The sequence below is a fragment of the Callospermophilus lateralis genome, chromosome 3 (genome assembly GCF_048772815.1).
Source record: "Callospermophilus lateralis isolate mCalLat2 chromosome 3, mCalLat2.hap1, whole genome shotgun sequence".
NCBI lineage: Eukaryota > Metazoa > Chordata > Mammalia > Rodentia > Sciuridae > Callospermophilus > Callospermophilus lateralis.
The window spans coordinates 96,448,831-96,471,015 of NC_135307.1; the positions used below are offsets into that span (position 1 = coordinate 96,448,831).

General features: G+C 43.7%; 1 protein-coding gene across 1 annotated transcript in view; it reads right to left on the reverse strand.

Moving 5' to 3' along the window:
• Tnfaip8l3 (TNF alpha induced protein 8 like 3) overlaps positions 1-9,098 on the reverse strand; it is a 35,489-nt gene extending 26,391 nt beyond the window's left edge. Inside the window, exon 1 of the mRNA XM_076848570.2 lies at positions 8,832-9,098. Coding sequence (XP_076704685.1) covers positions 8,832-8,883 — 52 coding nt within the window. The 5' untranslated portion in view covers positions 8,884-9,098. The remainder of the gene's footprint in view (positions 1-8,831) is intronic.
• Positions 9,099-22,185: the final 13,087 nt, after the last annotated feature.

The following is a 22,185-nucleotide window of genomic DNA, read 5'->3' on the forward strand; positions in this document are numbered from 1 at the left end:
TTTCCACTAATGCTGCAGCCTCAGCTTCGAGTTTTCTCTCCCATGTAGTCCAAGTGGTCACCATGCCCTGCAGAGTCTACATCTGAAATTACTCTAAATGTTGGTGTGAACAAAATTAGACCCAACTTAAGTCCACTCTGAAAAGGGAACGTTTGTCTTTGGCATTGTTCTTCACTCTGTTTGTTGATCATATTTTTTTTTTCCTCTCTCTCTCTCCTCTCACCAGACTCCCATGAGGGATGCCCATGGCTCTGGGTCTTTCAAGGACTTTTCTCCCTGGCAGATGCTTTGTGCTGACTCTCCCCTTCTTCTCTCCTTCGGTGGTTTGAATATGTTTTTTTCCCTCTAAAACTCTGTTGAACCTTAATTGCCAATGTAATAGTACTGACAGGTGGTGGGACCTTTAAGAAGTGACCTGGTGAGGGGGACATTGCCCTCATGTATAGGTTAACATCCTCTCTAAGACTGGATTAGTGCCATGAAAGTGGGTCATTACATAGTGGGGCTGCCCCTTGTGTTTTGTCTCTTTCATATGTTCCCTTTTGCCCTTCTATTTTCCTACTCTGTGGTGATTCAACCATCAGATGCTGACCTTCCCAACCTCTAGGGCTGTGAGCCAAAATAAGCTTCTTTTCTCTATAAATAACCAAGTTTTAGGTATTCTGTTATAGCCACAGAAAACAGACTAAGAAACCTCCCCAAACACCCTTTACGAGCCCCTGTTCTGGAGTCTAAACCAGCCGATCCTTGCCTGTGTGTTATTGGGTTAATGCAGGCAATGTCTGCAGCTTATAACATCGTGAGATACAATGCCCTAAGTAACAGAGGAAGCCCCAGGGTCAGGGTTCTGGGCACTATGAAAGTTTAATGAGGATGAAAAGCAGCCTGGTGGCATCCATCAATTCAACTATGTAGTCCACCCCTTACAACAGAAGCGTCTTTGGATTCATTTCCAAGTATGAATTGTGTAATTCTGAGGAAGTTACCTTTCTGTGCCTCCATTTCCTAATCTAGAAAATGGGACTATTTATAGTCCTTAGCCCAGAAAATGGCTTGGTATGAGGGTTAAATACCATACAATTAACTGAGTCTCCAAGACATTGAAAGTTCTTAGTAAATATAAGATAAATAATAAAAATGTAATATATCACTATTATTTCACCAGTATCAGCCCTCTAGGGATGGCCCTTAGCTGGCAAGACCATCTTTGTGGTTTCTCATCTTGTTTGACCACAACTCTTTAAAACTCTAGTTTCTCTTACCAGGCAACTCTTATCCCAGTCTTTCCTCCCTGATTTTATCAATCCAATTCACAGAAAATCAAGGAACTAGGCCTCAAATGTGGTAGGAAAGCTGCCGCAGACAGCCACCATTCCTCCCTTCTCTATTCTATTCCATATTTGCTTACCTTCCCCCACAGAACCCACAGACCTCAATTCAGGAGCATGGGAAATGCATGTTCACCAGCAATAGCTCTTTACAGAATTTTCTGCCTCATGTGAAACTGAATGCCTTTACTATAAAAATATAAACAGGGGGTCTCCACCGGCTTTGTATTGCTAACATGCTTCCTTTTGGGGGCTACAACAGTTCACAGAAAGCATATTTTACTTTTGAAACAGAACCTAGCAGCCAGTGGTTGCCCTTGTGGTTTTTCCACAGTTTAAAGCAATATTGGATACCACTAAAGTGCCTCCCCCCGCCCTGCCTGAGAACTGAGTTACAAAATCCTGGTTTCTATTAGGGTGTGTCTAGCACTTTCTGTGCTGCCAAGCCCTCCATTTTTATAGTCTGCACACTGGTCGATTTTCCATGAACAGGCTCAAATTTATTCCCAGGCAATGATGTTTAGGAAACCCAAGATGAGCGTGAAGATTGTTCTAAAGTAGCCTCAGAATTTGTGCCATGCAGTTGCCTAAAAAGAACATTTCTGATGTATTAAAAAACATATTATACTTTAGTATATGCAGAAGGAAAAGAGTATTCACTCTTCTTATATGTTTTTTTTTGGGGGGGGTATTGGAAGAAGTTTGTATTTTAAATTCTTCCTTCTTTTCTTCTTTGCTTCGGTGGTGCTGGGGATTGAACCCAGGGCTTGGCGCATGCTGGGCAAGCCCTCTGCCACTGAGTCACACCCCCATCCTACCCTTTTATTTCTATACTGGTATAGAATACAGCCCAAACACCCACCTACACAGGCATTTTACATAAAAAGTTGGAAGGCAAGTGACTGAAAACAAAACAAAATTATTTATATAGTATTTTTATAGAGATTTACATGTGAATTCCAAAAGGAGTCAATGGTAACTCTGGAGGAAAATGAAACAGAAAAGTGCTAATGGAAAGTGTGACTATAATTTAGTTTGGCTGACAAATGAAAAAGCAGGTGTTACATATATATATATATATATATATATATTTTTTTTTTTTTAAGAGAAAAATAGCATAGGAAATAGAGCTTTATATGTACATATTGCATACATTCTCCATTTCCAGAAGCCTTCCCATAAAATTCCAAAACCACATTGCCCCACTTGCCAAATCCTACATTATTTATTGCTGGTGCAACCCAATCTTACAGTTCGTTTTGGGTGAGTGTTTTTCTCTCCCTAACTCAGCTACAAACTTCTTGAAAGCAGGACCATATCTAATTTCATTTCTGTTTACTACCATAGCATCCAGCACCTCTCTGAACAAAAAAGATGATCTACCAATGTCTGTTGGATTGTGAGGACTAAACAGTTGAGTGAGTGCAGAGCTATGAGGTCTAGGATGACTAATTTAATCCAGCAGTCTTCACTGTCTTAAAGAGGTCTAGGTAAAGTTAGCAGCTCAGCAGTCATCCACTGAATTCAGCTGGTAGACAGGGCCATTGCCACTATTGAAACTTCCCTAAAGATTCAGGTAGGTCATTGTGCTATCATGTACTATCCAGATCCCCTTCAGGAATGAAGGACTTCCTCCACAAGTTTCTAGGAGCTCTGCCTGCAGAAGCCCACAACTGAAGGAAACAGTCTGACTCAAGGTCACACATTATTAGAAGGTCTGAGTCCCTCATCCCACCTCAGGACAGCTCTGAAGGACCATCTAGCTCCAGAGCCTCCTGTGGGCTCTTCTGGGGCTGTCATTGGGTCTACATTGCTGCTCAGCTTCTCCCTCTGCCCAGTCTGGCTCCCTCCCCCGCTTCCCTTCTGCAGGTATTAATCCTAAGAAAAGTTCCAAATAATCCTTCTACATGATAACCTCTGCCCCAGAATCTACTTCCTGGGGAACCAACCTACAACACTACCAATACATGCATTTTGCATCCATCTATCTATCCAGCCAGCCAGCATCCTGCTACTATGTTTAGGGCACCTGGGTGGTGTGGAGGTAGGTAATACAGAAGAAAAAGATCCAATCCTTGCCCTAAGGGAGCTAACTAATAGTTCAGTACAGGAACAACTATAAAGTATGTAATATTAAGTGGCTGGTGCCAAGGGAGAACACATAAACAGTAACATCGTTGAGGGTGTAACCCTAGGCAAGGGAGGTCAGGAGTCTTCACACACTGGCTTAGTTGTGACTATCGGTACCTATGTACTGCCTCCCCATCCAATTTCAAGCTTGGGAGGACAGAACAGGCTGTGTCCTTATCTCTATTCACATTGCCCATAATTTCTAACACAGTCCAAGACAGTGCAAGAAATCTTAAAACACCGGAAACAACACAGCACAACACTGAAGGAAAGCTCTGGCAGTTCTAATTTATAGAACAGGTTTCTGGTTGCTAGTCTAGTTTTTAAGTGAAAAGTTTTCTAGAGGCTCCTCAAAATGCTTATTCATTACCAGCCCAGTAACATCTTGGGAACATGAAGAAGTAAAAGTCATGGTCTTGACTGTCAAAGCAGTTACAGCTCCTTGTGTGGATGAGTCTGAAATCTTGCAAATTTCAAAAACAGGAACAAGAAATGGGAATATGACTAACAGCCAATGGTACATCCTCCCCATGTAGTCCCTGCCCTTAGTTGGCCAATCCATCCATCATCAATCTGTCAACAAAGATTACTCAATGACTCTATCAGGAACCCAACCATGGGAATAGAAAATCCCTAAACAATCCCTCCAAACGAAGGCACCTGAGGAGTCTGCTGTCTAAAGAGGAAAAGACCCTTTAACCAAAACCTTACTGCCAAGTGTCTACAGAAAAAGAGGTACCCAGTGCTGGTAAGCATGTATAGGGTGGCAGAGTCTGTCTTCTGCATATCTCTGCCTGCAGAACATCTCCATTCAGCTGTTCTGCCCTCACCCCAACTCAACATGCCACCATTTCCTTCCACTCTCCTTCCACTCCTTCTGTACAATCTGTCACTAACTTCTGTTGTTGATTTCTCTGAAATGCCATTTGCATCCTTCCTCTTCTGCCTTGCCTTAGTGCTACCACCCTCTCAGATATTGTGGCCACACCCTGGAAGCTGAGGCTCCAAGCCTAAGCAATCCCTGCATGTCTGTATCTCTGCCAAACACACCTTCAGAATACCCAGCTCTCATTTGGTCATGTCTCTGCTTAACAATCATGGGTTCTGTCTCCCCAGCTACCATCAGAATCGAGTTTATAATTCTTCTTATAATTTACCTACATTCATATCATTTTATGTCTTAGGACCTCCCGATATATGCCCTCACCTCCAGTTGTCTCCCTGTTATCTGTGCCTCTGCTCAAGCTGTGTCTACCTCCTGAAATGTCCTATTGAATCTACCTATTGAATCTATCTACTCCTTTCACCTGGACCAAGCTGAGGACTTATAGAGACAGGAAGGGCAGAGTTAGGGGTTGGATGTTTCTAGTTCTTTTTTTTCTCTTGAAGTTCCTCTATCATACACAGATCCCCTTTTGTGGAAATGCTTTTCTTTCTTTTCTTTTTTCCCCCTGGTCCTGGGGATTGAACCCAGGGTACTCTGCCACTGAACTACATCCCTAGCTCTTTTTAAGTTTGAGACAGGGTCTTGCTAAGTTGCCTAGGTTGGCCTTGAACTTGTGATCCTCCTGCCTCCACCTCCCAAATTGCTGGAATTACAACCATGTTTCACAGTGCCTGGCTGGAAATGCTTTTCTGCAACACCCATCCAGGCACAAGGATGCCCCATGAGCTTAACTGCTTGGGACTACCTAGTTGTGGGTGGAAGGAGCTCATCTGCCTTCAGCAGACTATCTTGGTCTTCCAAACCAGAATGGGGAAAAAAGCTGACATGGCTAATGTTTACTCCCCTGTTGCTTCTTAGGAAAGACTCTTAATCACTCTCGAGTTAATACACCAAGCTCTAGGATTTCTGAGAGATGGATGGTGGGTTTGCCAAAGGGAAGACTGCCAAGTTGGGTCTCTGGAATGAATCCAGTGTTCCATAAACCCTGCCTCTTTCCTAATCATAGAAAGAACCATAAAATGACAGAAAGGCAGCAGAGAGCTGCAGGCAGCAGAATGACACAGAAGCATCACCTGTGCTTCTTAAAAAACAAAACAAAACAATGCAGATCAAGACAAATCTCATCCCCAGCCCCCAGCCCTCTGTTCTGTGGGGTGTGATGGATCTTCACTGCACGATGTGGGGAGATTTGGTAGAGCTTCTTCATAGGGGTAAAGAATGCCAGCCAGTAGGTGATGGGAAGGAGACCAGGGAGATGGCCATGATGGACAAAAGTGGAAGGGAGGGAGGCAAGCACCTCCCATGCCTCCTGCCATCTGAAAGGGGTAAGATTTCTGGGGGTGGGGAAGGGAAAAAGAAGCTGAGGGAAGGGCATTGTCACTCTTTTCCCATTTGAAGCCATAGGGAAGAAGGAACCCATCCCATCTCTAGGTTGGCAGGTGGATTGAGAAGAGGTTCTCTGTTTTATACAACTTTCCCTAGAGCTGGAGGAGAGGGTGGTGAAAGTAGCAGGGTGGGCTGTCCCCATCTTCATACCTTGAGCTGGAAGACAAATGCAGATAAGAGATGTGAACTAAAAATCTCTCACACACACACACACACACACACACACAAGCAGGATGCATCTGCTGAAAAGGAAAAAGTTTCAAAATATATCTCTTCAGGTAATTATAGTAATGCGATCATAATGACAATATTACTAACTGCTTTATGTATACCTAGTGATCTGTTTATTACAAATTAGTGTAATATAGTAGACTAGAGTTCACTATTTAGATGTATCCTTACAAATAATCCAATCCAGTGATAATCAAAATAACAGTTCCATTTTATTGAATGATTACTAGGAATACCTTTCATGTGTTATTTTATGTACTCCTCATAACCTCCTTGTGGTATTATAGTTATCCCCACTTTACAAAGGGGGAAACTGAGGTTGTAGAGGTTAAGTAACTTGCCCATCAAATGGAAACTTAAACTGAGGTCTTTATGATTCCAGAGTTCTGTCTCTTAACCTTACAAGGTCCATTTTATGGCTTTTTCACAAGTTCCAAGAGGGAAGGGAATTGAGGAGGTAGCAGTCTTACATCTCAACTCCCTACAAGGCGTGTACACTCACACATTCTCAGTGTTATCTTTCTCGGTTGCAGACCCATTCACCTTGAAAAGACGCAGGTCCACAAATCAATTTCAAGTTCCTCTTAAGGACAAAGGTCAACCCCTATGGATAACATACCTGCCAATTAACTGGGGTCTGATTCTGCAACAAGAATTTCCATTTGATAGGATGCAGCCAAAGCAAGATGGAGAATTAGAATCTAGTTTTAAAGCTTTGTCACAAAGGAGAATACTTTAAGACTGAAAATAAAGAGACTGAATGCCATTTAGCAGAATGGCTCATGACATTACAAAAAAAACATTCAACTTGTGAGAGTCAAGCACATGAAGAAAGAAGAAATGATGGCAGAAAACAGTAATGTGCAAACAAATGGTGCAAGCTCACGAGAACTGGCTGCCCTGTTCTTCATCAGATGCATCTGACCTTAGTGATAATGTTTGCTGTCAGCTGTACAGAGGTGCTTTGGGCATGAGCTGACATGAACATCTACAGGCAGGGATATTCAAAACTGAGGCAGGCTGGAAGAGAAGACACCAGGGTGCATGGGAGCTCTTTCCCACCCCTTTTCCCCAAATACCAAAGACCCTGGAGTTTTCCTGTCTCCCCATTTCTTTTCCCTCCTTTAGCCTAAGCATTTTTATCCTCTTGCCTCTCTCCCTCAATACTTAACTTCTGCCACCAGAAGAGGTTGTAGGTTGGAGTAGAGGTAGCATGAAGAATTCTAGTTACTGCAATTGAGAGAGTAAAGTGTCAGTTTCAATGTTCCCCCTTCCCTTTGAGCTCTGGAAATATACTTAGATGTACACGAAACACTGGAACTTTTAAAGGATGAAAGAAGATCGATAAGCAACCTGTAAAGCCAAATCTTGGTGCTTTACAGTCAAAGATACACAGGCAGGCAAAGGACTTGTGTTTATGAAATATATCCTCACATATCTATGCAAAGCAGGTGGCTCTTGCACACACACATTAATCCTCACGTACAGGCATCTTGGGGATGTGTCACATTTCCTTTCTGCTAGTCTTCCTTCCCACCTGCCCACCTGAAGGAGATGACTACAGCTGCTCTATGAGGGGTATGGTGCAGCAGAAGAGAGTCTGGGCCTTGGCTACTCCTTGTGAGTCTGGCAAGTCCTTTAACCACTGAACCTCTACAAAATGTAGATAATCGCAAGGCTAGGTGCTATGTGGACGAAAGGGAATAATAATATGTGGGGTGCTATGCTGCCTGGCTCCTTAACCAGCCTTTCCGTACCCACTCCGGGTCGGATGGTGCCTCCGGTCATTTGGTCCCCACCCTTGGCACTCAGGTGTAACACTGGGGAAAGTGGGAATCAGACCCAGACCTCATTCTGTACCAGGAGGGTCCCAGCCTACAGGCACAGGGCTAACTTTCAGTGACGCATAGGTCAACGGGAGCTGGGGGCGCTGAAGGAGGGCAAGCGGGTCCCAGGTGCCTGGACCTGTGGGCGGGGGGCGGGGCGGGCTGGTGGAGGTGGGCAGAATCTGCGGTAAGTCGACCCACGGTTGTGGGTGGCTTCCTCCTGTTGCTCAGTATCAGGGAGAGGCGGGGGAGGACATTCATTTTTTTCTCCTAAGTAAGCATCCTCCCATTGCTTCGATAACCATCGATTGTGAAAAGCCGGCGGCGCTTCTAAGAGGCGACGCCCGGCTCCAGTGCGCCCCCGCGTCTGTTTTCGGGGACCCCTCCTCGGGGACTTCCTTTGCCAGCTGCACGGCAGGGACCGCCAGCTCTTCTGCACTGGGTTGCTTATCAGCCTCGGGAACCGCAGCCACCAGCTGAGGCTTGACTCCTGCCGGTCCACTCGTGGGGTCTTTTCTTTCCAGTGTCCCCTGTCACGCCCTGGGACCCGGTCATCTGCTCTGCTGCGTGGCTCCGGCATCTCGGGTTTGAGCACCCGGCCGGCTCTTGGAAAGTTATTTCAGAAGGCAGATGTGTTGCAACCCTCTCTGCAGCAAACTACAGGACTCGGATTTCCTAAACCCTTCCCCGCCCCCACCCAGCCCGGGCGACCCTAGCCCGCCGCGGGAGACCCACAGCACTGAAAGCCATCCGCAAACGCACCTCCTCTCCCTCCCGCCTGCCCAAGTGCAACGGGATGGTGGAGGAAGCCCCAAAGCAAACTCAAAGCGCCGAGCAATCCCCAGCCCTGGCCTGCAAGGGATCGGGCTACAGGGATCGGCCTCCCGTCCCGCAGCTCCGAGAAACACTCCAGATTTTCTGCCCCAGTCTCTGCTCCTCTCCAGTCCCAGTCCTCCCAGCCGGGTTGTCGCGGTCCCTCAGTACCTGCGGCGGTCACGGGCTCCCCCTCGCTCTGTTCCCCGGAATCCGAATCCATGCTTCAGGCTGTTGGCCGGACGTCCACCGTCGCCTGCCCGTCTGCGGGGCGCTGGGGCCGGCGTCCCGGCTCGGGCTGCCGCGGCGCACTGGATGCGGGCAGCAGGGTGGCTGGAGTCCGGGTGGCGCGGGTTGGGCAGTGCGTGGCCGGCGGCTGCGGCCAGGGGGCGGCTCCGCTGAGGCGAGCGCCACCGGTGTCCCGCTCCCCGCGCCCGCCGGCCGGTGCCTGCGTTAGGCGAGCACGGGGCGGAGGGTGGGGCGCGCCGAGAGAGTGGGGAGGAGGCAGAGGCGGCGCGAGCGCCGAGGAGCGTCCGGCGCCCCGCGGGCTCCAGGCTGGGGTTAAGTACCCCGCTTCCCTCCCCCACCATCGGTGCCCAGCGCCGAAAGCCGGGAACCCAAGGTTGTGCGGGTCAGCGATGCAGAGACCCTTTCCTTGGGTGTGGCCAAGTTTGCAGGATTCTTAAGTGAAAAAGTGCCTCTACCCGCTTTTAAAAGGTTCGGTGTTTTCAGAGTTCTGGGACTGACCGGGTTCGAGTCCGAGTCCACCGTTCAGTCTTTGGACGAGACCTGTGTGGGTCTGTTTTCTCACTCGGAAAATGGGAAAAGGGGGAGAGGGATGGCAGTTTCCTTCTCGTAGGAATATCGTGGGGAGTGAATACAATAATTCATGTGAGGGACCAAGCACAGGGCCTGGCACCTAGCGAGGAAGTGAACAACGCAAGGCCAGTAATGGTAACTCGAACTGTTCTTGGGCGGGACAGGTGAGGCAAGTCCTTGTGGAGCTGGTTCTGATGTCTGGGTGAGGCCAGGCACTGCCTAGCCTGGAAGGTCCAATCTGCTCTGCCAATAAGCTGCCTGGCCACTTCGCATTCCCAAATTGAGAGGCAAAAATTGATTTTACACCTTTATTTTGTTGAAGGGATTAAACGATGTAAAAACTTCCTCAATGTTCTCCTTCCACTTTCTAAAAAAAAAAAAAAAAAAAAAAAGAAGAAGAAAGAAAGAAAAGCATTTGTAAATTTATGTACTAATTAAGAGACTAAAGTAGAAGAGAAATGCACAGAGCAGGGAGGCCTTAGTTGTTAATTCTTGATTATCCATGCACTTTTATTGTCTCCCTAATTTACAGGCTCCAACATTTACACAACTTCACGCTAGCCTTTATATATATATATTGTTAAGAAATTGCAAACTATTGATCCTAGTAAAAAGAAATCAGTAATACAGGGTCCATTAAATGGTTCCATTTACAGTGTTTCCTGTGCTCATTGATTTCATCTGTATAAGGAACCAGTGATGAATTTAAGTAGAACCATTTGAAAATTCTTTTTGAAGGTTAAAAAAACATGGTTGAAAGTTGGCAATTTTGTAGAATTCCACCTATTTCTACAGATGTGGAAACCGAGTCTCAAATAACTTCCCTGTGATCTCATATCCAAAAAGTGAGTAAGCTGAGACTTGAAGTTGGATCTCTCTGATGTGGCCACCTGTTCCTAACTGTTGTGGTCTAGTGTCACTTAACAAGTGAGTTTTGGCTTCTGGGTTAGCTGGGGCTGCCCTCCTAATTTAGTGAAGGTCTAGCTTTACCAAGTGCAAATAACACTTTGCTTTGAGTTCTAAGAAAAAGTTTTCTGGATGACCAAATTCATGGACTTAGTAATATAAGTTGGATGGAGGTTGACGAAATGGTCAAAAGAGCCCCCACACTTGATGCACGCTCTAGAACAAACGGCTCACTTCTCTCTTTCCTTATGTGTTGGCATCTCCTTCATAGAGAGATTGTAAAAGAGTAAATGAAATAATGAGTGTGGAAGCTATTACCTAATGTCTGGCACACGGTTAATATTCGATAAGTAGAAAGAACTTTCATTTTTTGATCTGATGGATCCTGTTTGGAACAAGAAAATGTATTAAAACCACTTTCTAAAATGAAAAGAAAACACAATAGCAAAATTTGGAAGCAAGTTAATACTCAGAAAACAAACAGCTGGGATAGTTTTAAAAGTTTGCTGTAAGAGCTTTTCTGTCTTAAGGTAAAGCAACAGTGGCAGCTTCATGGAACAGTATTCATTGGATTGAAAAGGCTGTGTCCAGGTTCAGGAATGTCAGACTTCCTCTTTTGCCTTAGAACTTCATTCCTTGCACTTGGTGGGAGTTGTTTTTTGTTTTGTTTTGTTTTGTTGTTTTTGGGGTTTTTTTGTGTGTTTTCAGTGGACAGGTGGTACAGAGTAAGGGCTGCACAGACACATCTATGTATAAAGTATAACAGCAGTAACTTAAACAGGGATGCTCCTGTACTGGAATGTGATAGCAGTAGACAAGAAAAGGGAATGCACATTGACAACACATATATGCCCATCAGTCATCAGGTCTTTATGGAATACCAGTACATTTTGGCCCAGAGATAAGTGCTTGTGGGTGGGGAGGAGGAAGCACTGATCAAAGTGTCCTGAAAAGTCTATGAAATCAGACTTAAAATAACAATACCTATTCATTTAGCTGTTCCTATGTTCACTTGTAGTATATTTCTGCAAAAGGAGGCAGGCATAGAATGAAAGATTGAGTGTGGAATTAAACAATGGAAAAGAGAGATCCAAACCAAATAATGTCTCCGCTCCAATTTCCTATGATATGCAATCTGTTGTCATGGGACAAGAAGACAAAGGGAAATGACTGTTGGCATGCATGTGAATTTAATGAGGAGCATTAGTAGAACATACCTTATCTGTCCTCTCAGTATGGAAAAATCTGTGTTAGAGAAGGAAGTCCTTAAAATAGCATCCCCTGACCATCATCCCAAGGAAAAACAGTGAAATCTCTGAAGTGGTGAATGTCCCTTTGTAAATCAATTCTGGTATTTTTCTTAAAGGGGGTGGGGGGAACTCTTAGGAAAGTGAAAAGGGGAATGGGTTTCTGCAGTTCCTCTGTATATTTTTAGAAGAGTGGCATCACTTTGCAAATTTGAAAACCTAGAGTCTGAGAGTTATAAACCACCTCCCTCAGTATTTCCACTACATCTTTTCAGCCTGGCAACTCTTCAGATGCACAAGTTTGTAATTCTCATTGGTCATTTCTTAACTTCAGCAAACAAAATCGTTGGCTTTTAAAGGAAATTGCCTGTCTTGTGGGAAAAGCATATCTATCTGTAAGGTGTCAAGAAACAGATAATAAAATAGATCCATTTCTGCTCACACAATAATACTCCTTTAATCCGAGCCAGTGCAGTGACTCATCTGCCTGTCTCCTCTTGTGGGATGGAAAGGGAGCTGTCTGCAAACCTTCAGCAGAAACAGGAGGGAGGGAGATTCCTCTCATGCTAGGGCTGCTGCTGTGCTTTGAAAGCCCAGGGGCTCTGCCACTGCCCTTTTCTCTGGGCTGAGTGGCCCACAGCCCTAGGGTTTGGCAGGAGAGTCCCATTTTTAATAACTCATCTCAAGTTAGACACTGATTTTAAGGAAGCTTCTGCCAGGATTCAAGGTAGCTTCCGTGGGACTATAGATAATCTGGAGAGCAGGCTGTAAACTGGCTTCATATCCATTCAACTTCCAGGGTGCCTTGAAAGAAGGGGTTTTCCTACTTCTATTTTGCTAGCAAAAACAAGTTTTATTATGCCCCACTCCTTATTTCAAAAGCAATGCACGTTACTGTTAAAAAAAATTGGAAAAAGCATATGAGCAAAAAAGAGGAAAATAAAAAATCTATTCATAATTCCACTAGTTGTAATCATTGTTAACATATTCTTAGAAAAATTATCCTCTTTGTATGTACAATATTCTGCCTTTGTAACTTGCTTTTTTTCTTTTACCTTTATGTTGTTAACATCATTTCATTTACTCTTTGGCAACCTGATTTTTAATGTCTGTATAGCAGTCTAGTGGATGGTTGTACCATAATGTATTTGAACAATCCTCTGTTGTCAGGCATTTACATTTTTCCAGTTTTCTGTTATAGTAGCATCAGTAAATACCCTCATGTCTAAATCTTTGCAAACATATTTAATCAATGTCTGCAAACCTTCCGTACCCTCTTTGGTTCACCTTGGAAGAGAGAAGACAAAAAATTGTAGGTAACAAAATAATTGCTGTATATGTATCCCAAGACGTTAAGTTTAGTAAGAATTCCAGAGGGATGATCACCGGTAGGCAGGGGGTGGGTTGTTGGAGTTCATTCTTGCATTCATTACACAATTGAGTTTGGAGGGGATTCCTATTAGTTTAGGAGAAGAGTAGAATGTTTCTTTCCACACTTTCTTTATGGGTGTGTTTTCTGTGCAACCCCATCCAAGTCCAGACACCTCATGGGAGACAGAGGGTGGATGAGGCTGGTGATGCGGGCATTAGGCTGTTCTCCTGAGTTCTTAGCTTCTGTCCTCATGAGCTACCATAGGGTAGCTTCCTGAGAAGCTAATGCCATTTTAGTGATTCTAAAGCACTCAGAGAAAAAGGGAAGTTGACAAAGAAGGAGAAAGAACAAAACCTGAGACCAAACCTCTGTTGCACCCCAGCCCAGCTTCCTTTTTTTTTTTTTTTTTTTTTTTTAACCTTGAAACAGCAGCACCATGATGAGAGGTTCCTCCCCATGGGATGTCTCCCTGATCATATATGGTGTCTGGTCCCATGTGTGACATTTACTTTGGGAGCTGCAGGATGTGACTATGCTGCTATGCTGTAACTATTCTTCCAAAGATCCACACAGCCCCTGTGCAGGCAGCCTAAGTGACTATTTTGTTGTGCCGAGCCTTTCTTCTGGACCCCTACACAGCTCTGTGACATAGGAAGGGTCAGTATTATTCCTATGGGAGAGAAGACAGAATCAAGTCTCATAAGGCTTCAGAAAGAACTAGAATATAGGCAGTTTTCAGGAAACAGAAGAGTACCCAAAGACTGGATAGGGGCAATGTTGCCCCACTTTTTAAATAAAAGAAAAGAGTGGATCTCAGAAATAATCCACTGGGGGATTTCTTTTGTCACTCTCTAATAATTTTCTTTAGCTTCAACGTAGCCAGTATTAGCTGAGCACCCTTCTGCTTTAGGTGCAAGATAAAGGTAACAGACTGCCATAGACATCATATATTGTGATTTAAGTAAAGAATATAATGGATACCCATACAATTCTCTTGCTGCTCAGTGGACCTGGAGTTGGCTGAACAATGCTACCCAGTGAGCCCTGACTCATGGCAAAGGGTTAACTTGGAGGGAGGTCTTCAGTGGAGTGACACAGAGCTCTGCCCTTAGATCTGGTCCAACCAAACAAAAACAACAAAAGTGATTTATAGAAAAATTTGATGATTCTGTTCATCAAATGTGTAGATTCCCTAGCTAGGACAATTCAGGGAAAGTTTGGAATCATGGAAAAAATATGTGGGTCTTCATTGTCTATAGATAAAAATGAGTCAACAGAGGGATAACTTGTAGCTATATTACTTTCAGAAAGCTAGGAATAGTCCTACTATACTGGAGCTGGTATTATGGACACCTGGGGTATTAGGAGCACGTGGTGCCACATTTTAAGGAGGCATATCAGGGAGGTCCCTGAAGAGGGAGGATGAAAGAAATTTGGAAACCATTCCTTATGAGGAAGTTTGAATGTCACCCTGGGGAAGGAAAAAAGCAAGGAATGACTGGATTGACGTCCTCGGATGCATAATGGCTTAGATTCCACATAGGTGCAGTACTAATAATGGAAGTTATAAGAATGTGAATTTGGATCTTGGACCACTCCTGGCATGTCTATCTCAGAACCATTCCTTGTCCTTTCCCTGTTTTGTATGGAAGAAGGGTTGACCCTGTAGGGTGCATTTGCCTGGTTCCTGTGCCAGCTGGTTTCTGGATCCTGCTTATGGGAAGCATTGGCAGGAGACTGGAGTGCAGAGGAAGGATAGCAGGGATGTTCTTCCCAATCCTCTATCCCTGAGTCTTGGCAGCTCTGACAGTAGCTGTACCTCCTCTGTGGCTCCAGTTTCCATCAGGTGACTCTAGTCTCTGAGTTCCAATAACTGCATCTCCTTCCTCTAGTTATGACAGCCTGGAGTGTCAGTGGCTTCCTGCAGTTATTTAAGTTGTCTCATTGTCTTCTGCTTGGTTTCTCAGCTCTTTGATGACATGTTCAGCCAGTTCCCTGTATTAGCTCTGTCAAAAATATTTAAAATGCTTCCCTAGTTAGACCCTTTTGGTACAAAGACACAAGAAGAAGAAGTTTTTAAATGATTGTGACTGGATAGTCACAGGCAGGGGTACTGTGGGATAGTGGAATCCAGAATCTTTTGGATTTCTTTGGAAGTTGAGGCATAGAAGGGAAATGATATGCCCAAGTCCTTGTAGTGGCAGAGTTGGCACTAGAACTCAAGATTCTTCATCTCTACACCAGCACTCCTTTTATTTGATGTTGGCTCTCTCCTCCTGCACATATCTTTATTTACCACTCTCCCATGGTTTATGTTATTCATCCTTCTGATCTCTATGGAAGGGAAAATTGAGTCTCCTAAATTTGTGGGTTTTTTTCCCCTTTTAATTCTCTTGTATTATGTGACAACCCAGTTCAATAATGCTTACTTGCTAATTATTTTACAGAACAAATATTGCTCGCCAAGTGTTGAGTAGAACCTTTTATTCTTCCCTTTGAAACATTTTCTACATAGAAAAGCTAAATACATGTTCCAATATGGAAGGTTCCACTTATGTATGTCTGATTTCATAACGTCTATGTTGAATAGAGGAGTGAAAGGGGGACAGAATGTTCAAGGTCACCTACTCTAATGCTATTGCTATCCCTTTAGAATGAAGAAAGAAGTCCAGAAAGATGGAGCCGCTTGACTAAAGTTAGAGGGAAACTGGGATAGAAGCCAGGTCTCTGGCTCTAGTTTAGGACGTCCCACCACATTACCATTCTCCTTTATGGTCCTTCTACTCGCCTTGCCTGCATCCTATTTTCAGTTGGCTTCCACATACTCTGTCCTCAACACTGATCTTTCCCATCTTTTCACCCCATCCAGTGGCCCATCTCCACCTGGAGTGGAACTATCCAAAGCAGGACAAACATCTCTGTTCAATTTCTTTTTAAAATTTTTTTTTCAATTTCTTCATCAATGACTCTCTCCCCTCCCTTCCCTTTCCCTTCTTTCATGGGTTTTCAAACTTTCCATTCCTCTCTCCTGTCTAGCCAGCATTTTATTTTCACCAGTTTTCCCTTGGCATTGTCCTTTAATTGATCCCTCCCTTCTGGTTCAAGGCCAATCTGTCTGGTGGAGCTATCCACACTCCTAAGGGAGGAATCTTCCAAGCACTGGATCTGATCCCTGCTTGCCATAAACCTTTGCTCATTCTCTGAGGAAAGGCATAAATTAATGTCATTTCTTAGATTTAGGACCCCTGGGCCTATCTGTGTTATTCCCTGGCTCTTGACTGTGAATGTGAGTATCTTAATACCTCAAATACTATTTGCCTCTTGTAGCCAAAATGTCAAATTTATTTTAATTCAAACCATTAACATATATCATCCCATGAAAGGGTTTCAACAAATTTTTCCTTTGGCTGTTAGTATCAATCTTAGCTGGTTTTTAAATCTTGCCAAATTTGTGTTATCTAGACATCCATAAGTGGTTAGATTTATTAAAGCTTTTTCAGAATAATGCCATTTAAAATATAATATTTGAGTCACAGTGACCTCGTTCAAGTGAACTAGTCTTTTTCCAACACAGACACGTTGACCAGATGTTTCCAGTTGGCTTAATGCTGTTCTATCATTCCCAAATAGGTTTCTTTATTCCTGTGTGGATTTTGTCTCAGGCACATAATTGTTGAGAACCCAGGAATTAAGTTCATCCTCCACATTCCTATAACTCATACTTTAATTTCTCTTGATGAATTTGATAGGCCCAAAAATCAAGTACTGAGGTTGCGTCCCAGAAAACAAGTGTTCAGGACACCTGCTTTCTTCCCTAGTATAGGTGATACTGCTGCAAGAGTTAGCTAGAATGGGAAGTCACTGGCAGAAACAAGGAAGGCCTCAGTGGAATCTCAATAGGAATCTCAGGAATCTGAACCTCACAATCCCACCATGACTTCCTCTGACAGAGCAGAGGTGGGGTCAGTGCAACTAGACTCTCAGCTCCAAAAAGCCATCTTTCCAAAGTCCAAGGTGCCAACGGCCTCCCAGTTTCCCAGGATTACAGTCTTAAAAATTAGTTCCCTTATTTTTATCTTCTATTTTGGCACCCAAGTTCCCATCAGGTTGGTCTTGAACTCCTGGGCTCAATGAACCCAGCCTCCTGAGTAGCTACGATCATAGGTATGTGCCACCATACCCAGCTTTTACCCATGTCTTGATTGCTGTCACATCTCCCTTTTGGTTTGTCTCCCCTTCTCCAGCCTTGCCCAAATTCAGGGACACCAAACCAAAGCTCAAGCTTCTGCAACTGTCAATCTTTCTGGTCTGAGAGCCTACTTCTTAACAGTCTTAATCACTCCCCATCCACAAAACAAAGACCTACCTAGAGTCTAGGCAGTGAGAGGTTTGTCATAAGCCAGCCCTGTCCCATGTCCACTCTATTTCAGTCTCTCTCTGCTGCCTGCCCCGGCCACACTTCATTTCTCTGGCTCTGTCTGCAGCAGCCCCTCCCTGGTGTGCAGGCTTCCAGAGCCTCCTCCAGCTTGGGGTCTGTCTCCTCCCTGCCAGCTTTGCTGTGGTGGCTGGAGGTTTGGACTCCCGCTTGGCCTCAAGCCCTTTTCCCCTTCATTATCCTCATGGGAACTTCTGGCCAGCATGCCCTGGTGTTCTGGAACACATATCCTCTTCTTGGCTTTGCCTCTGGACAAATAAGTGTTGGGTAATTTCTGCTGTGTTGGAGTGAAGACACCTGGGTTTTTGTCCTGGCTGTTCATGAACTTGGTATAAGTCAAGGGCTGCCTGTCACAGCCCTCTTCAGATGACAGTTCTGAGTACCATGCATTCCTGCTCACCCCCAACCCTTCCCTGCTAGTTCCTGTTTGGGCTTTGCCTCAGTGCCTCCATTTGCATTCAGATGCCATCTGTCTTGGAACAATAGCCCCGACCTGCACACTGACTCTTTCTGAGGTAGAGCCATTTCCCCATTACTTGAAAAAACAGGAAATAAGTCAGTGTTCATCTCCAGAGAGTTTATCTAACACAACCTGCCATTTAGTATATTTGTACTTTGATTCAAAAGCTAATTTGATTATATATATATATATATATATATATATATATATATATATATATATATATATAAGAGAGAGAGAGAATTTGTAATATTTATTTTTCAGTTTTCGGTGGACACAACATCTTTATTTTATTTTTATGTGGTGCTGAGGATCGAACCCAGCGCCCCGCGCATGCCAGGCGAGCACGTTACCGCTTGAGCCACATCCCAGCCCTTGATTGGATATATTGAATGACAAAAACTTTTTTTTTTTTTTTTTTTTATAAACTATTAGTTCCCTCATAGCATCGTTTAACAATATAACCAAGAACCGGGGAGAAATCATGGAGGAAGTCTTCCTGAACTATTCAAAAAAGTTATCTTTTGCTCAGTGGAGAGTCCCTTATGCTCTCATTCATTGCCGAGTTATCTTTCTTACTAAAAATCTCTGTGGAGTGTGAGAACCGGAGGGCAGCGGAGCACCAGAGTGGGGCGTAGAAGCTACCTGTCCTCAAATACCTACCTCAGAATCTGCTTCTGACAGAATCTACCCTAAGATGTGCTGCCAGAATGAAAAGCCAAGAAATGATGCAAAGAGAAAAAGGAACTCTGAAAAAACGGAGATAGGAATGGAAGTATTTCAGGGCCCTGGGCTTCTTTACCAGGGGCCCGAGACATGTAGTTATGTGACAGTTTCTGAACACACTGAGGCTATGGTGGTGACCTGGGTGCACTATATCTTCTTTAAAGGGCAAAAATGTTGATAAGTTCAACATTTTAGAAAGTTTTCTACTTGAAAGAGTCAAAAACAGGTTGTGATGCTTAAAGGAATAATCAATTCATTGTTATCTGGAAGCCCACATTTCCTGAGGACCTCTTGTCCTGATAGTAAAGACTTACTGGATTTTCGTTGAACTAAAATCATTGCTTCAAGCTTCAAAGCTTCTGGGCTCAACAGTTTGGTTCTTTTTTTTTTTTTTTTTTAAGTTGTGGATGGACGCAATATCTCTGTTTTATTTATTTATTTTTATGTGGTGCTAAGGATGGAACCCACTGCCTCACACGAGCTAGGCAGGTGCTCTACCACTGAGCTTATAACCCCAGCCCCAACAGTTCAATTCTTTTACGATTCATATTCTTCACATTTTTCATAGCCTTTGATTTCATCCCTTCCCATCTCCTGTTTGCATAATGGAGTTCTTTTTTTAAAGTCTGTCTTCCCACGGAAGCCTCCTTTCCGCCTTGACCATTTCAATGGCCCTTCTTGTGCACCATTATCTCATGCCTGGGGTATGGGGATCAGCTCTGCATTCAGAATTCCAAGGGGGCAGTGCATCAAGATTTGTACTTCTGTTTTGTTTCCAATCCAAATTGATTATTTTTTTTCCAGTTTTCATCCAGATGTTTAATATCATGTAAACACAGCTTGAAAGTGTTCCCGAACTGCTTACAGATGTATGCCAGTGAAACCCTTTCCAAATTATATATAATGATGCTCTGGGTCTATTTTTATCTGTGTCATAATCTCAGGCTTGAATTTTGGCTATAAGACTAAGATGGAAAGAAAGTGAAAAATTCACATGTATGGGTGATTTGTCTACTTGATTAAAGACTCTGGATATTTGGAAATATTCATTGATTGATGTCATTTTCTACTGAAGGCTAGTATGTCTGTAACTGTGGTGTCATTGTCAAAGGTTTGTGTCCCCCACAAGTTCATATATATGAAGCCCCAGCCTCTATGTGACAGTATTTGAAAATGAGGCCTTGGGAGGTAATTAGAGGGAGGCAAGCGTGGGTTCTATTATTATTATTTTGAGTTGGAATGTTGCTGTGTTGCCCAGGCTGCCCTCCAACTCCCAGGCTAAAGTGATCCTCCTGTCTCAGCCTCCTAAGCAATTTTTTTTTTTTTTGTAAGATCCATCTCTGTGTGTCTGTGTCTCTGTCTCTATTTCTCTGTGCTTTCACTAAGAAAAAGTCAGAGAAAAAGTGTCTAGCTGCTACCCAAAGGAGAGTCCTCAACAGAGACTGTCCCTCATTTTGAATTCCAGCCTCCAGAATGGGAGAAAACAAATTTCTGTTGTTTAAGTCACTTACTCTATGAAACTTTGTTATGGCAGCCTGAGAAGACTCATACACATGAAGACCCATATTCTGACGATTTACTTAGCTTGGTCACTGTGACTTTCAAACATTCTGTAGGCTTATTTAGATCTCTTTACCTACTGTTTGACACCAGGAAGACACCCGTTAGGCCCCTTACATTTGCTCAATGTTCATCAAATCTTGGTTGTAAAATACAGTATTAATGGGTGGTTGTGGTAAAAGGATGTGGTACCAGATTGAATTTTCCCAAGATGGCAGCAATAATTCTCCTATCCACATGCTTTTCTACTATATGAACTTGACATGTCTCACAGAAAGAAGTGGGGTCTTTGTCACCTCTCCTTGAATCTGGGTGGCCTGTGACTTGCTTTGTAACCAACCAAATGCAGTCTGGCTCTCTAGGACACCCTCCTTTGGATCCCTGAGCTGTCATGTGTGAATTTGGACCCCTCTGAGCCTCCAGGCAGTGAGGTCACTGAGGCCATATGGAGAGGACACGTGTGAGTGCTCCGGTGCCAGCCAACAGTCATGTCAACTACCAGACATGAAGATGCCTCCGCAGTCCAGCTTTCACCTTGCCCTAGGTGAGTCCCAATACCATGGAGCAGAGATCAACTATCCATGTTGTACCCTATCCAAATTCCTGTTCTACAGAATTATAAGCAAAATAGAATAGTAGTTTTAAGGTACTAGGTTTTGGGGTAATTTGTTTAGTATTTAAGTAACACTAACAAACATTTAATTTCCCCTGTGAGTGAAATCCCACCCCTGATCAAGGGAAACTAGGAGAAACCCACCTTGCTTGGATCTTTACTTTAGCAGCCCTCAGGTGCATTGCCCTTGCTTGTACCACCAGGCAGGATCAAAGGCAGTTATGAGTGGAGGAAAAATAGTTTCCACGGTATCTTGAGCATTGTGGATTTATTATTGCTTAGCTTTACCTCTTTGCTTTGCCTTCTAGGAAGCTTGGGACCAGCTTTGTGACCAACTTATAATTATCTTCTTCCTTCGTATCTGGCTGTATTTATTTTTTGAAGAACCTCAAAATGCTTTTGGAGCAAGGGGAGATAAATATGAATTCATAGGGGAAATGAATATTTCTTAAATTACTTTCATATCTAAAAACTATATTGTAGCATATAGCTTTATTATCACTAAAACCCTTTCATATTTTATCTTTTATATTCTTTAAAAGAAAAATGTAAGAAGCTAAAAGGTACAGCCTAAAACAGAAGTTAAAAGAAATAATAATCATTACAAAGTAATCTAATATTATTTAGTAAGCAAAACAATGAGGTGCTTAGAAAAAGTAAAATTTCTTGAGCACATACTATCTTCTAGGCATAGATTTTCTAGGTCTTTTATGTATACAATTTCGTTTAGTCTCATTTAATCCTGATCAAAGAACTCCATGAGCATGTGTATATCTGTTTTTGCTGACGGCAAAGATCACATCCCATTCTCCTGAATTCTGTCCAGGTGCAACTCTTTTGTGGGGATGGGGTTTCATTGTAACTAGTTCACGGCCCAGGAGGAATTCTGTGTAGCAAGCAGGGAAGATAGAGCCCCAGGAAAGGGTGACACTCCAGCAAGGGACAGCCTCTTACATAGCCACCACTTTCTAAGCTTGCACTTTCATAACATAGCATTTCAGTTTTCTTCTCTTTCACTTTGTGACCCCTGTGCTCCTCCCTTCTCTGGAAAATCATTGCTTCCTCAAGGAGGCTCCCTGGAAAGCCTCCAGGCTGTGGGCCTGACTGAGGGGAGGCTTCTGTCACTCTGCAGTCTGAGCGCCTGCTTGTTCCTGGGCACTGCTGCACAGTGAGGCCTGTGCCGTTTTCCCCATGTGTGGACGGGAACTGGAGAAATGTGCTCTTGGTACTGAAATAATTCCTCTCAACGGATTCAGTCATGAGCAGATCAGCCTCGCATCGTGACCATGGGCTTTTGGGTGGGGCGTGGACATTCTTGCATTTCTGTGTCATAAGTTGCTCACTGTAATGCTACCCTGCTTGCTGCCTCCTTGGCACAGCAGTGATC